Here is a 22,566-nt window from a genome sequence, read left to right on the forward strand (position 1 = left end):
TGCTGAAGGGCCTGCTCAAGGCCCTCACTGTGAGTAGCAAGTGTGTGCTCACTTGCTCCACTGCATGTGGTCCTTGCACAGGAGGGGATTTTGTGGTGTCACACAGGGGACTCACATGAGAGCAGTTCTGTCTCTCCTACAAGAAATCAGCTAAGAGGGAGGAGTCACAGGCTTTGGAGTCAGGCGGATCCAGGTTCAGACCATGCCTGCTTACCAGCTGTAAAGCCTCCAAAAGGCCGTTCATTCTTTCTGGCTCCAGCTTGCTTATTTGTGGAACACCGACGCTTGGTGAGTTTTACTGTGGAAGAACTGTGCTTGTCAGTGTTGTGACTAGCCTACACACAATTCACAGTGTCTCAACCATGGCTAATGATGAAAGCATACAATGCATCTTCTTCCATGGTTTGGCCAGTTTAACATGACCATCAGTGGACACAGCAACGCTATCCACTCTAGAATTCTCTCCTTGAGTGGAGGTTATACCCACCTCTGTGGAAGGAGCAGTACTAGGTCACCCACTGGGAAGTAAACACTTGATTCTCATCAGGAAACAAAGCAGATTTCATTCACCTGCCGTCTTTGTGAAAGAAAATATGCAGCGTGGAAAATACCCACTCGTGAATTCTTCAGACTTACTCGTGATTGAGGCCCTTGAAACATCTGCTCATGTATACGGGCGTCCAGTTAATGTCACAGATAATAACAGCAGATGCTCTTCCCTCTTTTGTGGTTTATACAAGGCCTGTTTTCTTCCTGGGCCCATGATGTTTTCTGATAGCTCTAATTGCTGTTACTTAAGTACAAGAAATACTGAAATCCATAGATTCAAAAGGGATAATAAGAAACAATGCTCCTTTAAAATAAAAACATCATTTTTAAATACCAGCAAGCCAAAGGAAGGGAGATGTCACTCTTGCTGCTCTGTGAGGGTTAGATCCTGTCCATACAGAAGATACTAAAGGTGAAAAGAAAGAGAATCTGTGGGAAATTAAAGCTGTCACTCTCAGCAGTGCCATTGTGAGAGCAACTTCAAAAATCCATTTGGAAATCATGGCTCTTGTATCGCAGTCATTACGGAGACGCTAGCATCACCCACTTATTCCTGCAAACATAGCAACAGTTGCCATGTGAGCAGGAGCTCTGCAATACAAACAGTGGAGTCGGATGGCTCAGGGCGGGGGCAGCTGGAGTCAGGGCTGCTGTGGCGCAGAACGCGGTGCCACCTGTATGGGTTTAATTAGGCTGGCTGTTCTCTCTGGTCCCTGTGCCGTGTCCTGTCAGACATTCCAGGGGAACAGAAGCAGTTTCAAACAGCGGCGTTCGGATTAAATCTTACATTCGGTGGCACACAAACACAAACCAAAGGCAGAATTTTGCTTTGATGTGCACAAGGGTAGACACGTGGCCAAGGGTTTCTTTTCATTTCCAGGAACAGAACCCTCACAGAACTCTTGTCATTAGGAAGTCAGTCCACTTGTTGCTGTCACAATATGTCTTTCCATCTAATTGAAAACGGAGAATTCTGTCACCGTTTACTTAGCAGTTCGCCGCTGGCAAATCTTCACAGGTTCCCTTTATGTGGCTGGGAATTAGTTAATTAGTATTACAAAATGCATCGCGAGGAGCCGGCCCTTCAGGTCACCACGGAGGCCCTTCCAGGCTGCTAACTAGCTTACCATGGGATACGAAGGAGCCGACTGACAGCGACAGGTCAGCCCAGCAGAGGAAAGCGTCTTCACTTGCTCTCAAGTGAGCTGTTGTAACCTAAATATGTCACTTTCTCACTCTTTTCATGCAAATCTTTTATGTGTGGCAATAAATCGAGGTCCTGAAAGCTTTCTTTTTAAGAGATACCAATTTTGCACGCACATAGGGTTTTCTCCTAGCTCCACTTTTATTAATTTCCCATCCTCGCAGCATGCCTTCTGGCCGGAATATTTTGTTTGATATTCTTTCTTTGACATTTTTCCACAGAGAAAGGTTGTTTCAATCTAAGGCTGGTTTTTAAAAGTCAGGGACTGGATTGACATTTTCCCCCTCTCACTCCTTAACTTTGAGGCTGTAGGCCTTTGTTAGAGGGGAATTCTCCAATCTCACCCCACCGCAAAACCTGCAGCGCTCCCACTGATGGCCAGATGGCGCTAGTGAGCAAGCCAACTCAACAAGCAAGGCTAACGCAAGCCCTGTCTCACCAAGGTAGAGATGTGTCTGATTCTGTGGAGAGATACGAAAAGCAGAATCCCTGCGGCTGGAGGGCAGCAGTTGGCGCTGTGGGGGTCTCTATTTCACGTCGGAACCTGGGGACGTTGGGAAATGTCACTGTGGTGCTTTGCAGGTATGACAAAGGGGCTGTGCTGAATAAAGAGTTTTATGAAAATATTAAATGGTTTACAATACAGATGAACGTTCTAGAGCCTTGAACATTCATGGAAATAATTTTAACATGTACTTTCTTTAACGTGTGTGTGTGTGTGTGTGTGTGTGTGTGTGTGTGTGTGTGTGCCCTTGTGTGTGCTTTTGTGTTTGTGTCTTTGTGTGTGTGTGTGTGTGTGTCTTCGTGTGTAGAAGTACCATTGTGCATGTACCATGGTGAGTATGTGGACACCTTAGAAGTTGGGTTCTCACTTACACTTTGATTAAGACAGTGCCCTTTGCTGCTTGCAGTCAGCAGCTGCATACAGCAGGCTGTGTGGCATGCCCACAGAGGGAGATTCTCCTGTCTCCACACACTGTCTCTTTCTAGGAGGCCAGTGCTTGCCGATATGCACTGTGGCTTCTGACTTCTACATGAGTTCTGAGGGTTACAAACTCACATACTCACATTGGCGTGCCAGCTCCCATCCCCGCTGTACTTTATGTCTCACCAGGCCATAGCTCGGCAGTGGCTCAACCCACGCAGCAGCACCCATGGCTGAGGGTTTCCTTCTTAGCCCCAGACCCCACGACACCAAAAGCTTCCCTGCTTCCATTAATTAGGAAAATTCATGAACAACAAAAGAAATATTTGAACTTAAAAAGATAAAAAGCAGCAGATGACAGACGTGCTGGCACCTGCTTGGATTCCGACTTCTCTTTGCCATGTATATTTTCCCATCCCAGACCCTTAATGAGCTGAGCACTGACCTTGAGCAAGTGAGTGTCATAAAAATTATATACTCCAGAGTGACAAATATCCAGAAAAAAAAACCTGCCTGGCCCCTAGATTTAGGCAAGTGACATCTTACTCTCCTCATTATATAAAAGTGACAGAGGGGCAGACGCTCAGCATGTGCTTCCTTTCAGACAGTCGGCCTGGCTGAAGGGTGAGATGCTTAAGTAGGCACTGAGCTCCAGTGAAAAAGCTCATTAGCTGTACTTTCAATCAGCTATCTTGGAGAAGGCTAATAACCACTTTGGAGGGCCAAGGACACCATCTTCTTATTGTTTTCCAAGATTTGTAAATATTAGCATGATTTACATGTAGCATCAGCTTTTGGTCCAGGATCCCTATTGTGTCTATGAGTGAGGAAGGACAGTGTCGTCATCACCTCATTACCAGAAAATCAGGATTTTTATTTATTTTTCTTTCTTTTACCACGTGTCAGCCTAAAGACCGCTGTGCCAAAGAACGTGAGTTCCGCAAAGTGACTGTGTTAATAATGGACAACACAGTGAACGTGAGAAGAAGCCAAGCTTGGCAAAACCGTAATTCAGAGGAGAAATTGCCTTACAGTAGAGTTATCTTCTAACCTGGCCCACGTGAGCCCTTCAAGTTGTCACACTCCGAGAAGGCGGCCAGTACCTCTTGTTGTGTGTTCTGATTAGACATTGCTGTTTTTCCAAGTGTTCTGAGAGGCTGATTTGGAGAGAGATGGCTGGAGACAATGGGGCGGGGTTAGTCCTGGTGAGCTGGGAAACATGGCTGAAAATGTGGAGCTTTGCTCTAGTCAAGTCTACAGGAAGCTGAGTACAATTTGTATCCTAGGAGGTAAAATGAAACAAGGTGATTGGTATAGAGTTAGTAAGAGAGGAGGGAGTTTCCCTGTGAGCAAAAGAGGTGTCCGAGAGTCTACTGCAGCTGGCACACACTCTTCGCTAGAAGCCGTTCAGCACCACAGACAGCTCCTCAGCAGCTGGGTTCAACCACTAAGTCCAAACAATGCCCATCGGAGCCTGGGACCCACCCCACGGGAGAGAGCCAACTCTTGACTCCACTGTTAAGGAGAGTCTGATACACTTACAGATAGGCGCCTAGCACAACTGCTTGGTGACTCACAGCCAAAGCACTAGGCAGAGCTTGGGAAGGCCCATGGAAGAGTGTGTGTGTGTGTGTGTGTGTGTGTGTGTGTGTGTGTGTGTGTTGGTGTGATGTAAGTACCCAGAGGAGACAGGGATGCAACGAGGACCAATCGAGTCAACTAACCCAGACCGATGGGGCTTGTAGAGACAGAAGCAGTAGCCAAAGAGCAGGCATCGACTGGACCTGGGCCCCCTATACATATGCAGCTGACGGGCAATTTGATCTTCTTGTGGGTCCCCTATGAGCTGAGCAGGTACTTCCGCTGACATGGACTCTGCTTCCTCCTTTCGATCACTTCCCCCTGGCAGGGCTGCCTTGCCTGGCCTCAGTGGATTAGGATGAGCTCAGTCCTGATGCCACTTGATGTGCTGGGATGGGCTGCTGGTCGTGGGGCTCCCTTTTTCTGAGAAAAAGAGGAGGGGGATTGGAAACCATAAGAAAAGGAGGCGGGACTATGACCAGGATGTAAAGTGAATATAAAAATTAAAAACAAAATTTAAAAAGAGTACTTCAAACCTGTTGAAGTTTTCCCTTAAGAGGCAATAGGACCACTCCCTGAGGCAGGCTCAAATTCAGTCACAAGCTTATTTTTCCACCACTTAATAGTTTCCCATCCATTATTTAAAACTGCAATTCTCGACTTGTTTTCCTTGAAGAATGGGAAATTTCAGTGATGATTCACAAGATTGCTGTTGGAATTAGGTGGCCTCATTTTTATAAAGGCTGCCCTGCTCACTTGCCACTCAACAGCAGGCATTCAGTACTTATCTTGTGCCAGACACTGTCCTAAGTAATGCAGTGTAGCACGGAAAGGAGAGAGCTGCTTGCACACACAACGCGCTGGCTTACAGTCTAGGCAAACGTGAACAGAAGAACGAGTGGCTGGCCAAGGCCATCACTCCACAGAGACATATGTGCCCTGAAGCTTTCATGTTGATTGTTGTTGGCCTCAAAGTGTGGCAGATACAACCTTGACCCAAGCAAGGTCGAAGGTTGAGTGATAAGTACCTTTAAAGAGCTGTGGTTCTCAAGCTGGGGAAATGGCTTAGAAACACCGTTCTCCCAGAGGACCCGGGTTGGGCAACTTACAACCAATTGGAACTCCAGTTGCAGAGTTCCAATCCCCCTTTTTGGCTTCTTCAAAAACCTGTGCATACATGCTATACACTAAAAAACATGCACACACACACACATGGAATAATAAAAATATGGACCAAAGAAAGAAAGAAAAAATAAAAATCTTTACAAAGTCTAAAATCCTCATGAGACAACCAAGGTAAAGGAAATTAGGAAAAATAAAATCAGCTCTATACAAGAGATGCAATACACCTTTACAATGGTCTCTAGATAATGTGGAGGGGGGGAAATATAGCCCAAGGATATATGTATATAGAAAATTTAAACAATTTATGAGCAATGATTCTGGGTGTTGGCATTCCAAGATGACAAAAATGAGTGAAATTAGTTCATTTGTAAGGTGGCCTACCCCAAACAAGAGGAAGAAAGAAAGGGCGTAGGCTTTTTACAAGGAACATGAGGCCTAACAGAACTAAGTCCAAGGGCAGGCAGAAGAGACATTGCAGGCAAGAAGGCCAAGAATCCACAGAGACAGCCATGTGACCAGCACTTAGAAACTGAAAATGAGAAGTCTAGTCGGAGAGCATAAAACAACTGTTCTTAAGGAGAAGAGAGTAGATGTGTATGGAAGGCAAAGAGACTTTTAAAACTGCGTGACAAAAGTTTAAACGGCAACACCAACCAATACAATGAAAAAAGTTGGAAAGGATGTGATTCGGAAACAGACAGAAAATCAGGCAGAGCTATTTGGAGGTTTAATAAGATAAATGTGAAAAAAATTTACCTAACGTGTAGCAGAGAGAATAAACGTAGTTGTTATACCCTCCCTGCAAAGACACACATAAACACACTTGGTTTACTGACAAAGACCTTACACCTTCCTGACACATATGTCTGTGTGTTTATGCATATTCTATTTCCCTATATGTGTTCTAATTAGATATATTTTAAATATGCTATACATATAGTGAGGTTTTTCCTTTTTTTTCTTTTTTAATTTTATTAATTTATTCAAAGTAAGGCAGGAGACACTGTCAATAGAATAAAGTGACAGCCTACAGACTGGGAAAAGATCTTCACCAACCCTACATCTGACAAAGGTCTAATATCCAAAATATATAAAGAGCTCAAGATATTAAACATCACCAAACCAAATAACCCAATTGAGAAATGGAGAAATGGGGCTCAGAACTTAACAGAAAATTCTCAACAGAGGAATATCGAATGGCTGGGAAACACTTAAAGAAATGCTCAACATCTTTAATCATCAAAGAAATGCAAATCAAAATAATTGAGATTCCATCTTCCACCCATCAGAATGGCTAAGATCAAGTCTTGGTGAAGCCAAAATATTGGAAAATAAACACAAAAATGTTATGGTAAGATGCCAGAGCGATGACTCAGTGGATAAAGGTGCCTGTTGCTTTTCAAGAGTGCTAGGTTCGGTTCCCAGCAACTACATAGTAGAGCAACTCAGAGCTGCATGTAACTCTAGCTCTGCAGAGAATCTGCTGGCCTCTCCCGGCCACCACAGGCAATGGGCACTCATGTGTACATACCCTCCCTGCCCCCACATGCATACAGATGCTTAAAATTATATCTGTGTAAACCTCGATAGAATGCTTTATGGTATCAACATGATCTATGGATTTTTGTTTTGTGTGGGGGATAATAAAAATAGAGATCACAAAAAACTCATGTGGATTAAAGTTCATCTAAATAAGTGCAAAATCTACACTAAGTGGATGGTGAAGAGAACTCACTATGATAATGATGATACAAGATCTTTCCACGTGAGTCTTTGGGCTTATACAGCTGTACTCAAAGTCTTGGCTTCCTTTGTGGCAGAAAATGTAAACTGTTTTTAAAAATTAGTATGGAAGAATAACAGCTAAAAGTAAAAAGGAATAACAAAGATTAAAGGAGTCTTAGGAGGTAGAAAGGAGTCTAATAATGCGACTGGCTCTTAATAATGAAGGCCGTTGGCTTTGAGACCAGGATAGAGAAAATATCTGCAGAGAACAGAGGAAGCATAAACTGGCCCGATGTACCCGATGAGCCTTCATGTAAGAAAGCACAGCTGCCATCGGAAAGGGGTGATTGTTCTTACCTAAAAGGAGGGAGGGTGGAAGAAAAGGAGCAATTTATAACCAGTCATGCTCTTGTGCTTCTGGGCTGCCCTTCCTGCCTCGTTAATACAATCTTTCTTAGCCATTTTCATGCAAAGCAATTTATTTTTTTATAGAACACTTATGGTGTGATATGGCAGTTTCCGCACTCACGTCACATGAAGTAAGTGGCAGTTACATTTGTCCTAAGGAGGATGTTTTTGCTTGAATGTGATAGCACAACCCAGGATAGTTCTAATTTATTACAAATTAAAATGTTTAATATTTCACCACCGCCCCCAGAGTTAAATTATAAATGAGACATTGTAGACATCTGAATAAGTTCAGAAGAAAAGAGAATTTCTAATCTCAAAGTATTTATAAACCAATGGGGAGTAGGACACATACTTGTATGGTGAAGTGAAACAAGTGCACATTGTGGCACAGAGTGGCAGCACGTGATCATTTGTGGGGCATGTGCCAGGAAGGGGATGGCCACAGGGAGGTCATCTTCAAGCTGCAATGACTAATAGTGAAACAAGTATGGGTGGATGGCCCATGTTTGGACAAGAATGAGGTGTGGGCAAGGTTAAAAGCCAATTAGGCTGGCAGATATAGCATTGTGAATCTATGGGATATTGTGTCTATCCTAGGATGTCTACAGTGTATCTTTTCAGGGCATTTTGGGAAGGGTCATTTTGAAGTGTGTAGGATTACCCAAACATTGGCCCCAGTCAGTAACTCTAGTCATTCAAACTATGATAAATTCCTCACACAATTTATGCAAACTAAAGTGTACGTGAGGAGAATCAGACCTCTTGGTGTAAAACTGCAGGGGATGCAGGATGAAAATGTGTTTGCTAATGACCGGGATGAAGCTCCACCCACTGATGGTGGCAATGGAGGAATGGTGATGGTTTCAAAGGCTCTACATGAGGAAGCACATGCTGGTACACAGTGTGGGAGAGGGCCATGGGGAGGCAGAGCTGGAGAGAAGTTAAAGACATTACCGTGCTGAAGAGGTCAAGGTTGGATTGTGGACTGAGGTTTTCTCCCTCTCTTTACTATCCCCTGTGTGTGTGTGTGTGTGTGGAGAGAGAGAGAGAGAGAGAGAGAGAGAGAGAGAGAGAGAGAGAGAGAGAGAGAGACAGACAGACAGACAGACAGACAGACAGACAGACAGGCAGACAGACAGAGACATAGAGACAGAGAGAGACAGAGACAGGGACAGAGATAGAGAGACAGAGAGAGAGACAGACAGACAAACAGAGAGAGAGACAGAGACAGAGAGAGAGAGAGAGACAGAGACAGAGACAGAGAGAGAAGTGGCACCAGAGACTTCATAAAAGGCACACATGGAGTGGAGAAAAGAAACAAGATATGGAGTCATTTAAAACCATCCTGGAGAGGATTCTGAAAATAATTATGAGTTGACAAGGGAAAATTTTGGGGATAAAGAAATGATTAGAAGTTAAAGAGATAACTGAAGCCTTCAAGAAATTTCCATAGACAAAAGGAGAAGGGAAGATTGCAGAGTGGAGGACCTGACCTACTATGTGCTTGTTACATGGAGCCACGATATTGCACAATTCCAGTATTCTAGGAAAACTATGTGTGAATCGAGACTTGTGCACATTATCTTTATGTTGCATGAATTGAGTATGTTCTCAGTGCACTAGGCAAGCTACTTAGAGAGTCCTTGTTTGGATTAATCCCAAGGGAGTCTGTTTCAAAGCTTTGAGGTCTGGATCCCCAGTGTCTTCTCCTGGACAGCTAACTGGGTCGCAGCGCTATTCCCGGAGCTCGGTGCCACACAAACACTAATTGGTTTTTGTATCTGAAAGGTTGTTCATCACTTTGTCATTTCTAAATTTAACATGATGTAATCCGTGCACAAGATGGGAGATTTCAGACCCCGTGGGAGGAGCAAGTGCCACATGCCGAGTTTCTAAATATATCTGGACACAAAATATTTTAAAAGAGGCAGAACTTCACAAATGGTTTCCTTAAGCTCAGTTTGCGATTTCAGTCAGAATTAGCAATTTCCTATTATACTTTTTTCATGGAAGAAACACCTGACATCTTCCCACCTTGAAATTTGTTTTATACAGAGAAAGTGATAACACTAACTAGAGATAAGTATTCGTACAAACAGTGGAAACTGAGAGTTTTCACATTCCAATCTCCTGGCTGTTGCCATCATAACTAGAAGTTTGCACAACTTCTATGCAGCTATTCGGTACACCGTTGAGAAGCCCAAATCTATATGTCAGTGGGGAACCACAGGCCAAGCCTTGTACATATATATTTTTTTTCAGAATCATAGTGACACACACGCAAAATTATGCTTCCTGTGTAATTGAGTGAGTTAGTTACAAGGCCCAGTGCTCAGACTTAAGTAGACAAGGACTCAGCCACCCTTTAGAGCAGCCTTGATCAAAATGGGAGGCTGGCAAGATCTCCTCTTCCATTTTTGTGCCAGCACCTGCATCTCCTCCCACAGAGTGACCTGCAGGTTAGCACCACACCTGCTTTGCTGTGTTGGAGCTCCTCAGAACCTAACCCTGACGAGCTCTAATTGATTCTGGTCAGTGGCCCTTTCTGAGCTTCCCAGATGATTCTAACATGCAAAGTTAAGAACCGCCCTAGGGCGTCTAGCCCAGGGCCCTGCTGGCTTTAGTCCATCCATTCCTGAATCCTTGGGCTCTTTCACTTTAAGAACTGGTTGCCCAACTCCCTTCCTTAGCCTTCAGTAAAACAAGCTGAAAAAGCAGGCTTGCAAAGAGTGCTTGAATCCATTCCTTGATCCACTTCCAGGAAAAAAAAAAAAGAAAGAAAGAAAGAAAGAAAAAAGAAATGGGAGAAGGCCAGAAAACACAAGCATTGTCAAAACACAACCAGCTTCTGGAACCCACTGCCTCCCGCGCCGGGGGAATTTATAAAGCACAGCAGAGAGACTTGTGCAGAAGCCCAGCTCAGCCTCCTGCTTGTTCGCTCGGGAGAATTGCTTGTACTTCTGAGCCTGTTTCTTCATCTAAATAAACCGAAATGTCTACCTCTTACAAAGCCTAATTACATGACTATTCACAGTATTTAAAACAGTGTCCTGCATTTCACAGGTGTTTCAGGGTGTCAGATATTTAAATAGAATAATGGAGAAACCGCCAGAGCCTGTTCACTGATTCCACTCTAAGTCCATAACGATCACCATGTATCGAGCCAGTTTATCCCATTTTCACTCCTTATCTGCTGCACAAATATTTGTTGCTTGATGCCCTTATGTCAGTCAGACCGCTCAACAGTTGGGTGTAGCAGTTCTTCTCTTGACTCATAGCACATTTTCACTAAATACCTCATTTGCATATGTACATCATAGATCTCAAATAAATCAAGGACTTTGCTTGCCAGGGGTGGGGCTGTAACTAACTGACCTTCAGTTCACCCAGGCTGCAAATGGGGGCCTACAATGTTGAGAGAAATGTGCAGGGAGAGACAAAACAAAACAGAGTCCTACGACCACCACAAAGGGACAGCAAATAGAAAAGAGGCTGCTGGGAAAATGAAGGAAGCTGCTCAAAGAACCGACTGGGCTCGTGTCAGCTTTCGGCAGAAGCCTGTCTCCTTAGGATCGTGCTGTGTGGAGAAGCAAGCTCCCCGTCCATTCGCCTCGCCCCACGTGCTGCTGTACCTCTTGCTCTGTGTCATTCTCTGAGTCACCTGCAGCAGCAGACCTGTGCTCTGTGGATGGGCCTGCTTGTATCTGTCAAGCACTCTCTGCCGGAGCAGCAGCTCCCCTCCATTCTGTAGCTCAGCCTCTTAACTCTAGACGAACCATCACGTGACTGTTGCAGAAATATCATGATCGGACTGCCGGAGAATTAGTTGATAAAAACACATGTGGGGGATGAGAACACAGGTATAACTGGAAGATGGTCATGTAGCTGGACCCAATCAAATGTTATCCTGAGATTAAGTCAGTGAACTTATGAAATTATGCCGAAGATGGAAATCCAATAACAAACGATATCAGATAGCCCTGGTTACCCATCATAACTGCTCATACTTAATTTCAGGATGTTCAGTAGATTACAGATGTCATGATCCACCTGTATGTCTCTTCTTAGCTGTTTCTGCAACTCCTTTTTCAGAGGATGGATACAAGTTTAGAAAACAACAGTAGGAGGAAGTGTAAGTAAGACCCTTGGTAGCTCCCCCAAGGGAACTCCGCTGCGTTTCTTCTCATGTCTGTCTAATAAATGACATCATTCTTGGTTTGCGTCCCTCAGCCTGTGATTTTATATTCCTCTCTGATGGCAAATAACTGTTGCTGTTCCCCTTGTTGACCCTGGGACTGTTGGCTGTGATTAGCCTATGCTAGAGGCTGAAACATGAGAAAAGGCTTGAAGCATGCATGAGAAACTCGCGTCTTTGTTTGTGGGGATAGCATGCTTCCGTTAGCATGTTCTGATGTGCATCTGAGGAGGATGAGAGTCACAGAGCAGACCTTGGTATAGTCTAGTCTGCTGCTAAGTTTACCTAGAACCAGCCCTGTGGACATCTCCTAGAAATGACTGGGTGTGGCCGTCAGTCCTGGCTTCGGGGATGAACAATTACACAGACATCTCAAAGCAATAGATGGCCTGTTAAGCTCTCCCTGACTCTACAGTGAGGCCGAGGGATGAAATGCCTGCCTGTAGGAAACTGGGTCATGTGAATGGAGCGGCCAAGAAAGAGGAATTCTGATCAGTATGTTTTCTCTGTTTAACATAATATAAGATTTTTTAAATGAGAATTTCAGAGGTATTTGCTACATTAGTAATGTTTTATAAGGACCTATAAGTGTAGCTCCCATATTCCACTGTCCGAAATAGAGCTGATGATTCCCTTTAAAAAGTTCCTCCAAAGCTTCTCTTTCCCATAAGTTCTTGGCAGCATCAATCTGTTTTGTTGTTGTTGTTTGTTTGTTTGTTTCCTTTTAAATCAATTCACCCATTGGTTCATATGGAATAGGTCATGTCTCCCCTGTCTGTTGAAACCCCAACATCTCACACAGTTGCATTGAATATAGTGTCTGTGGAAAGGTAATTAAGGTGAAGTAGCTCTGAGGGTGGAGTCTGGAGTTGGGGAAAGTGATGCTCTTACAGGAGAGTTATGACGCTCTCATGTCCCCCTACCCCATGAAGGACCAGAACTCAGCCATAAAAGCACTCTGGTGTCATACTCCCCCTGCTGCACACCTATAAGGAAATATACCCAGCTACTGAAGTCACACATTGTTGTTTATATACCTATTGGATCCTCAGTTTAGTGAGGTCATACAACAACAGGGACTCTGTAGATATGGTTTCAATTATTATCCATATTTTATATCTTTTGATGGCTTATCAATTCTGTAGAGCATGGTGCCTCTCACACATTATCTCTCTATCATTTGATGGACACTTGAGTTGTTTCCATGTAGGGCTATCAAGCACACGGCCGCCATAAACATGTGTGTCCAAGACTTGCTTGCAGATCTGTTTTCAGTTTTGTGGGCTGTATCCCAGGACCGGAGCTGCTGAGATATGAAGATGTGTGCAGCTCTGAATGCCTGGTGCTCTATCGCCAGGACTGTTTTTAGGTTCATATATAGGAATCTTTCCTTGAATCCACCATAAAATACATTTGATAATTTATAATACTTCACCACTTTACAGCAGACATTTCTCTTAGCTCACTGCTATTACTGACAACTTAGAGAAGAGCCTAAACTAACAGAGAATATAAGGAAAGTGGAATCAAAACTCTTTCAGTGTTTCCGGGGGGACGTTCCAACTCTTCTAGACAGCGTCATCCAGGAGACTGACCTGATCAGGAGCTGAGGTCTGGATTTAAAATAAGAACTTTGTTGACATTACCACTTACCTTTGGGACCACGCAGCGTAGGTCCTTGCATTTAGAGCATATTCCAACTCAAAGCGGCTCTGCAGTGCTGCCACGTGGCTCTGGCCAGGCCCTCTGCAGCCCACCAGGCAATCAGAGGAAGAGGAAGGGGACAGAGAACTGCTGCTGTTGCTTGATGCAGGAGACATGAGCTGGATGGAGAAGGCATGAACGGCCTTGTTTACCAAGTTACTGTAACAGGCAGCTGTACTTTCACTTTCTATGTGAGGACACTCGCTTTTCCCTTCAACCTCTGGTGGTGAGACCTGCTCAGTTTAATCTACTTTTTAACACATTTCCAATTTTGAGAGCTGGTGTACTTCTTATTCCTATCTTCTCCAAAATACAGTAAGCCCAAATTAAATTTATGAAATCTTGTTCATATGATTATTATTTGATGATCAAAAGATACATCACACTGTTCTCTATGATGATAAGATTCATCCATGGCAGAGCTCCTTTCAACTGTAGCTGTGGTTTCCCCAGACACAAAAAACAGATTTGCACACTCTCTTATTTCCTTTTCACTGCTGTGATAAAATAAGGGATAAAGGTTTTTCTTTAGTTCATGGTTCAAGTCTATCTTGGTGGGGAATTTAGGGCAGCATGAGCTTGAAGCAACTCTGAGATTGAGAGCACAATCAGGAAACGGAGTAGTGCGTCCCCTCTGCTCACTTCCTCCTCTTTATACCCTCTAGGATCTGTCTCCAGGGAAGGGCCTCAGACCCAGTCGAAATGGGTTCTCCCTTAACAGTTAACATAACCAAGGTCATCAAGGCAGCGGCTCACAGGCACCCATTTCCCAGGTGCCTGTGGGTCATGTCAAGCTGACAACAGTAACTGTCATACACACTTTTGTAAGAATACATTCATTTTGTAAGATGAAGCATGGTTTGGTATCTGGTAAATGGTTTTTCCAAAGAGAAGAAAACCAACCTCTTAGCTAACTGCTGGTCCTTTGGGTTCATGGAGATTTTCTTATTCTTTTGGTAAAAATTCCTCGTTCCTCAAATGCTCTTTATAATATAGGATGTCAGCATATTCAGCATTCTGATCACTCCTTGCTATAATGCAAGTGACAGTTTTCATTGTTCTTTTAATGACAGAGAGTTCCATTGGGCCCCTTTTTTGGTTTGGTCACATCAGAGTAGAGATGGTCAGTCCTTTTGTTCTCTAACAGGAGAGCCTTCTCATGTTGCAGCTGCCTCTGAGCTTATTATAGCACTGACAACGTGACCTTGAGGCCACATCTCCAGTCCATGCTTTCACTATTGTTTCTATGGCCTTGGGAGGAACAGTATGTTATTCCTTTTAAATTTATTCTTGGCGGACATATGCTATTTTTTTTCATTTTCCAAGGTAGTCTAGATTATTATTATTATTTTTGCCTTCAAATGTTTGCTGGTCCTCTCAACATTGTCAAATTTACCAATGTGACCAGTAGGTCCCTCTTGACCTTGGTGTCAGTCTGACTGAAAAAGTTGGATAGTGGGGGAGAATAGAGCCCTGTGGGATCCCACAATCATGGATCATAATTAACAATATCCAGTGAATTCTCTTTGCATAGAGGTTCTTTATTTTCTCTCCTGTCCCACAAGTACAGATCAGCGTGACAAAGCAAGCTTGTTGGCCCATCCTTCTATCCATTGTCCTTATTTCTGGAGTGTCTTATTTAAGGTTTTTTATTGCTGCAACAAAACACCATGACCAAGAAGCAAGTTGGAGAGGAAAGGGCTTATTTGGCTTACATTTCCATACTGCTGTTCACCATGGAAGGGAATGAAGAACTCAAAACAGGACAGAAACCTGGAGGCAGGAGCCAATGCAGAGGCCATGGAGGGGTGCTGCTGCTCCTGGCTTGCTCAGCCTGCTGTCTTATAGAACCCAGGATCCCCAGCTGAGGGATGGAACTACCCACAATGGGCTGGTCCCTCCCCTATCAATCACTAGTTAAGAAAATGCCTTACAGCTGAGTCTTAGGGAGGCATTTTCCCAATTTAGGTTTTCTCTTTTCCGATGACCATAGTTTGTGTGTCAGCTTGACATAAGACCAGCCAGCACAACGGATCCCTTGTCAACTTGACACACGAACATGTCGCTATTAAGCCACATCTCTCCTTTCTTGTTTATCCCTAAGATCTCACATCAAAAACATAAATAACTTTCAAAGACCTACAGCCTTTTCCAATTCAAACACATTAAAATTTCAGTCTCTTTAAAATATCTAATCTTCTTAATATTCCAACGTCTTCTAAAAAGTTCAAAGTCTTTCAATGATGGGCTTCTGTAAAAACTGAAATTAAATACAATCTTTAAGAGTGAAGAACCAGAGCACAGCACAGTATGACCAAACAAAACCAAAATCCAACAATATGAATAACTCAATGTCTAATTATCTGGGATCCATTCACAATCTTCTGAAGTTTGAAAGAACATCTCACTGAGCCCTCAACACTCAGCGGCTTTTCTAAGTTTTAAAGTCCTTCCACAATCCTCCCCAAACATGGTCAGGTCTGACGCAACAATACCCCACTTCAGTACCAACCTGTCTTGGTTAGGGGTTCTACTGCTGCAAGGAAATACTGTGACCAAAATGCAAGTTGGGAAGGAAAGAGTTTAGTTGGATTTCCCTTCCACATTGCTGTTCATCATCAAAGGAAGTCGGGGCAGGAACTCAAACAGGGGAGAAACCTGGAGGCAGGAGCTGATGCAGAGGCCATGGAAGGGTGCTGCTTACTGGCTTGTTCCCTACGGCTTGCTTAACCTTTTTCTTATAGAATACAAGACACCATCCCAAAGATGGAACTGCCTACAAGGGACTGGGCTCTCCCACACAAATCGCTAATTAAGGAAATGCCTTACAGCTGGACCTTGTGGAAGCATTTTCTCAATTTAGGTTCCTTCTTTTCTGTTAACTCTAGTTTGTGAATCAAGTTAACTTAAGGCTAGCCAGCACGTGAAGCAACTCCTATTCCTATCAAGTGAGATATAATCCCAGGATAGGAACAACCTTGTCTAGTTAAACTCCAAGGTTCACATAAGGGAATACTTGGAGCTCAGGCCCCAAAGGTGCCTTGTAACAGCCACGTCCTATGGAAAATGCTCTTGTCAGTGGTCAGTCCTGATGTCTCCCCAACATGAGCAGCTACTCGCCCCATAGCCATAAATTTCTGTACCAAGGGAAGGGAAAGGAGGCTTTTCATCAGATGGAAGGATGCCTCTCCATCAATGGAAGGCTTCCTCTCCCTCTCCAGAAGTTTCTGTGGAGAGTGAGACAGAATCACTAGTGCCTGCTAGCCTGGAAGCATTCTCCAATAGCCCAGGTTCTATGGACCCCGATCTGGGATTTGCTTTAAGGAAGAAACTGTTCCCTGTGGAATTCTCTTCCTGCCTTTGTTGTGAAGGCTCAGGTAGATCCTGTCTCCTTGCTTTTGCCCCTTACCTCCATGCGCACATGGACCACAATCTTGTGTGCAGTCCTTACGTCCCCCCTACGCATTTGAAATATATTATTTGGATGGGTGCTCCTGTTTTAGTTCCTGTGCCTATTTTTAAATGTGATTTCATGACCAGGTGTTTAGCAAATTAAGGCAAATTACAGAGAAAATTAAGGCAAACATCTCCTTGATATTAAGGAAATTTTTCCATTAGCTTGATTATTAGCGTCTATCAGTCCGTGTCCTGAAAGGCATCGTCTTCTGGTAGATTTGTGCATTGTCTGAGACAGTGTCTTCCTTTTGTATTGAACATGAATGGACAATGCAATAGATTCTAACTGGCTCATCACTTGTCTACAAATCTGTAGAAAATGTTTATCAAATATTTACCTTCCGATATACGTGTTATACTTATAATTAATAAAGATTTGTTCTGTGTATTTATTTGCTCCGATACACACAGTGTGTGTGTGTGTGTGTGTGTGTGTGTGTGTGTGTGTGTGTGTGTGTGTGTGATCTATATACCAGGTTTCTCATAGAGCAATGAGGTTTCTTATCCACCCAACTATATCCCTGGCCCAGCCTCCATTCTTTCAATATTTTACACAGCTATTTTTAAGTTCTGCATGACTGTAACCATTCTCTGGCCTGATTATTTCTGGAACCACCAAAAGTTGTTATGAATTTGCTTCTGTCCTTGGCGAAATGTCAGAGTCTGCTCTTCCTATGGGCTTCATTAGCAGGGTCTATACCAATGGATATACATGCAGCTGCCTTCTTCAAGCACAACCTCGCTTGTGTCCCCTGACAGCCTTTGTGACCTGCCTAGCAGGAATGAAAATATTGTAGAGAGACTCTTTTCCATTGTCTACTGGACTCTTGAGGAAATGTACCCCCAAGAAACTGGCATTTTCCCAGAAACCTCATGCCAGGAGAAGGAAAGTTATGAAGTCTGGGACCAGCCAAGGGGGGATCTTGGATCCCAAAAGGGGGAGAGAGATTTCAAGACAATTCTGACAATTTGTAAGATTGCCTCGTTGGAGACCGGAGCTCAGAGAGTGATGATGGCTGGGGTGGTGCCTCGCCCTCGACGGGTTAGAGATAAATACTTCTTGTGCTGTGGTTAAACCTGAACTTCATGTTATGGGGCAGACGAGCAGCTAGGATAAGGGGTGTCACTGAATCTTTCTTCCTCCCAGTGAATCACTCTGAATAGCTTTCCTTTTATTTGTATATTTAATTGGCTTCTTAGAGGCTCTAAGACCTAGTCTTTGGCCCTCAGAGTTCCTGTGATGCCTTGGTCGCTCTGGGCTTTTAAACAGGAGCTTCAGAAGGTCAAATTCTTACCTTGACATTGCACAGACCCTCCTCCTCCAGTTTCCTAACGACTTCAGAAAACTCGGGTCTTCCCTGTAAAACAAGAAAAGACTATTTTTCCTCCCTTAAGAATAAAAGAGAGGAAATTCTTTGAGTTTGAAAATTGAGTATTTGCATTTGTAAAGAATGAGATTAGCAATAAAGTATATTTTTATTTAAAATGCACTTGTATTGAAGGGCTAATTGAATGTTCATTTACTGTTCGTGGAGGGATGTAGAGTCTTTCTGTGATAAGAGTTTTAACTCAGAATTTGGAACTGCATTCAGATAATGAAACAGTGGAAAATCTTTAATTAGCTTTGCGTGTTTTTAAATGGCAAGGTTCTTCAAAATGAAAGAATAAACGCAAATGCTAAAAACTATTAACTATCTCTATGCCTTCCAATGTGCTGTCCATACCCCAGGGAAAGAGTCGCTGGCTCTCCTTTTGTAATTAGCTTCATTTCTGGGATGACATTTCAGATTTACAACCAAGACCAAGCTAGGAAACCCCACAACTCTTCCCTACTTCTGAGTTTAAAATTTTAGCTTCAAAAATTGCCATCAAAGATATTGGTTATCATGAACTGCAATGTCATATAAGTTTGGTTAAGTGGTTATTGTGTTATTTTTTTATACTTCAAGCCTTGTTCAAGTCACAGGGGATATAAAAATGAATGATAACCTAGAGGAAAAAATTTGAAATCTTAGAAAATGTTGGTCTCTTTTAAAGAAATAATGTTTCCTCGTGTCGGATACTAAGGGCTGTGCACCCTACCACTTCTCCCTTTATGAGAATTTCACTGCCAGGAGGGTGAGAGGCTGATTGAACGTGCAGGCTCAACAGCCAGCTAATTTAGAATCTTAGCAGAACAATTTCTCTGTCTCTATCTATTCCTCCCTGGGGACACTGTTGCTCCAGTGCCCGCACAAGTGGGAGCCAGGCTGCTCAGCACAGGCCTGCTCCTCTGAGTTGGTGGGTGACCAGCTGTGTCTTCCTCGATGCTGTATCTAAGGGTTTCACCCCCCTCCACACAGTCTCCTCTCTCTGGAGTTCCAGTGGCTGGCTTGCAGGCCAGCTCTGTACTCTCTCTGTCCTTGCTGTATGTGTAGAAAGTCCCCAACATCCTGGCCTGCGGGGTCCTTGTCTCTTCTTTCCCAGCCTTCTCCGGTCACATGGTCAGCCGTTCTTGTGTCCTGCCTGAGTCTCATAAGAAGGCCTGTGGGTTCTTCCTTGTTTTCCATCCTCCTCCATCACTGCACAGTCCACGCTGCACCCCCTCCTCTGTGTCCCTCACTTACAGAATTTCAATTCCAACACCTGTTTCTCTGAAGCCATCTTACCAGTAAAAATGAAGCTTTCTTACTGAGACACTTTTAAGTTGGTCCTCAGGCACCATACTGTCCCTATAACTCACCGTGTCCAGTCTTACCCACTTTATTCATCCCTTCCATGGTCTTGTGTTTCACCAGGTACTTCCTTTTATCACCCACAAAGCCCCAACTTCCTTATTCTTCCTTGTCTTTGACACTTTAATCCCAGCTGGCCTCCTGCACTACCCAGCAAGCCTCTTACTTACTCCTGGCTGTGTTCTGTCACAGCTTGCAAACCCTTCCCAATTCTCCAGCTCCCAGGACGGCATCTCCCCACCCACACACTTCTAGCTCGCTCTGCCATTTGTTGCTCCTCCAGCAATTCTCCCCAATATTTGTTTCACCCGACAACGTCTGTCCATAGTGTCCATCACTACCAGCCTACAGATGTACAGTGTGTCTTCCCATTCAAAACTAAGCAAGAAAATAGAAACGGTATGTGGACTGTCTTTCAAGGTTCCACTCCACTTCTCTACTCACTTTTGCTCACAAGATAGCCTAAGAATTGTGTAATTTTTCTGTCTTTAATCCTACCACACCTTCACCCCAACCATGCTTTCTCCTCTGATTCCTTCCTAAAATCATTCCTGAATGGAGAACAAACCCCTCCTCTTTGCTAAACTCAGTGTTAAGTTTCAATGTTCATCTTACTTATCACAGCATTAAATGCATCCCTTTGGCCCCTAAATACATCTTTTCAGTTGCCATTGAAGCCATTGTTTCTGTTTTTGTTTTTGTTTTAGGTTTTGATTCCTCGGTTCTCCTACCACTCTCTAAATCTTTAATTGTCCCGGGACAATCCTATTTTGAGTCAGTTTGCTGCCTCAGCCCCTCCCTGCAAAGAAAGATTCCCAGCTTTCTACCTGTAGATCTCATCTCCCCAGCTGTGACCTTCCCGTCTCAGTTAATGACAGCAATGTTGACATACTGGGACCATATGCCACAGAATGGCCTTTGATTACTTTCTTTACTGTGCACTGTGAAGTTGTAAAGATTTTCCTTCAAAGTTCGTCCACAACCTCCACGATCTAGGAGCTTGTGCTAGATGAGTCTGCCTACAGACAGATACTGGAACCACTGGGGAAACCTACAGAAGATACAGGAGCATGGGCAAGCCTTGTAGAAGCACAGGCAGCCGCTCGACAGACAGAAATGACACAGAGGAAACATTATACATTTGTCCTTTTAGTAGTCACATGTATTCTGAGGCTACATACCCCGAATGCATCACAGGAACCCCTGTGGCTTGTCTGAGTACCCAAAGGACAAAATTCAGAGCCATTGTGACAAAATATCCACTGCCCTGTAACAAATGATTTCATATATAGGAGTCTTTAGCAAAATGTATGTTTTGGTTGCTGTTGTTTTTAACTTGTTGTCTCTATGGGTCATAGACCCAGCACAGATTGGCTTGGCCCTCTCCCTAGGGTCTCATCATATTGAAATTAAGGTGCTGAATACCACTGACACTCTTACGTGAACTTCAGTGGTCACATCCAAGATCACAAGTAGTTGGTAGAATGCATCTCCCTGTGCTTGAGTTTGTAATAAATATTGCTCATGAGTGGCCCTAAACTTTCAGAGGATGCCACAGCCTGTCATAGGTAGCTTACAGGATGGGTGCTTGGTTTTCTCTTGGCCATCATGGGCTCATGTCCCTGACCAGCTAGAAATAATCTCTTTACCGGAGTGGGTAGTCCCCGACAGGCAACCTTCCTTTAGCATATGACAGAAGAGAATCATAGATAGATGCCTCCTCCTCTTTACATGTTTTGTCCCTCCCTGGAAAAGGTTATGCATACATGTAGAACAGGTGAAAATCATACGGGCCATTCTGGAAGCATGCCTGTGACAAACAGATAGTAGAGATCAAAGAGATCCTCAGGAAGGTAACTCCAAGATCCTGTGTGAGCTATCTAAATCCCTGCATGAGCCCTGAACTTCACACTCAGGGTTTCTCCACATTCAGGATTACTCCACACTCAGGGTTACTCCACACTCAGGGTTACTCCACACTCAGGGTTACTCCACATTCAGGGTTACTCCACACTCAGGGTTACTCCACACTCAGGGTTACTCCACACTCAGGGTTACTCTCTGATACCTACTAAGGCCACAGGGGATGAGCAGAGCTCACACTCATGGCTAATAAGGCCTTGTTCTGAATATTTCTTCACAGTAGAATGTGTGACTTTTATGCTCAGCCTAGAGAAAACTGCCGCACTCTGCAGATACAGTTAATAAACCACATCCTTTTGATGCCCAAGTGAGTTCATCCATCCTTTGCTAGCTCTCCATCATTTGCTATATTTGCTTTAGTCTTCCTTGGAAGATTAGCTACAAGGTATTTTGAAGGTGAGCAGTGTTTTATTTCTTCTTGTAGATTTAGCGTTGTCTACCAGATTGATTTGAGCTCACTTTTGTTAAGTTAAATTATATCATTAAAATAAAAAATTCATCCTCAACCTGCCTCTCTCTCTGCTGTCAGAGCCACACCCAGTTCTGGTGACATTATTAAAACCGGCTTCTTTGAGTACAGCTTCTGTGCTTGTCTAAACGGATGATGCAGATGGCAGTCAAGGTTAGCATTTAAGCGTGCACCTCAGATCAAGTGAAGCTTCTCATAAAAGCTTGTAATCACATCCCCATCGAATTTGCATAGGTGAGAAACAATGCTCCTGTGCTGTTCTCTAAGGTCCATGGCAACCTGCCATGTGATCTCTGACCTACTGTTCCTCTTCACAATCCCATCCAGTGACACCAACCTGTGTGGCCCACCACATCCATCCAACCCTGTGTGGTCCAGCATGCCCCATGTTTGGGCCAGTCCACTGTCATGTGGGTCCACACCTGTCACCCACATAAATGCCTCTTCTTGTGTTCACTTCACATTTCTTATGCCCCTGCAGAGAATGCACCCTGAGGAGGCAGGTTCCACCCTCATCTCCATCCCCACAGTGTAAGGTCCATGAGCAGGGCTTTGAATGTGAAAAATTCACTAAGACTCTTATTG

At 43.8% G+C, this 22,566-nt stretch overlaps 1 protein-coding gene across 3 annotated transcripts in view; it reads left to right on the top strand.

Moving 5' to 3' along the window:
* Positions 1 to 2,213: 2,213 nt before the first annotated feature.
* LRRC53 (leucine rich repeat containing 53) overlaps positions 2,214 to 22,566 on the top strand; it is a 35,046-nt gene continuing 14,693 nt past the window's right edge. For all 3 annotated transcript variants that reach the window (XM_084757659.1, XM_084757660.1, XM_084757661.1), the window contains exon 1: positions 2,214 to 2,335. In XM_084757659.1, coding sequence (XP_084613785.1) covers positions 2,314 to 2,335 — 22 coding nt within the window. In that variant the 5' untranslated portion in view covers positions 2,214 to 2,313. The remainder of the gene's footprint in view (positions 2,336 to 22,566) is intronic.

Source organism: Acomys minous, assembly GCF_964271855.1.
Source record: "Acomys minous genome assembly, chromosome: 14".
In the NCBI taxonomy this organism is placed as follows: Eukaryota; Metazoa; Chordata; class Mammalia; order Rodentia; family Muridae; genus Acomys; species Acomys minous.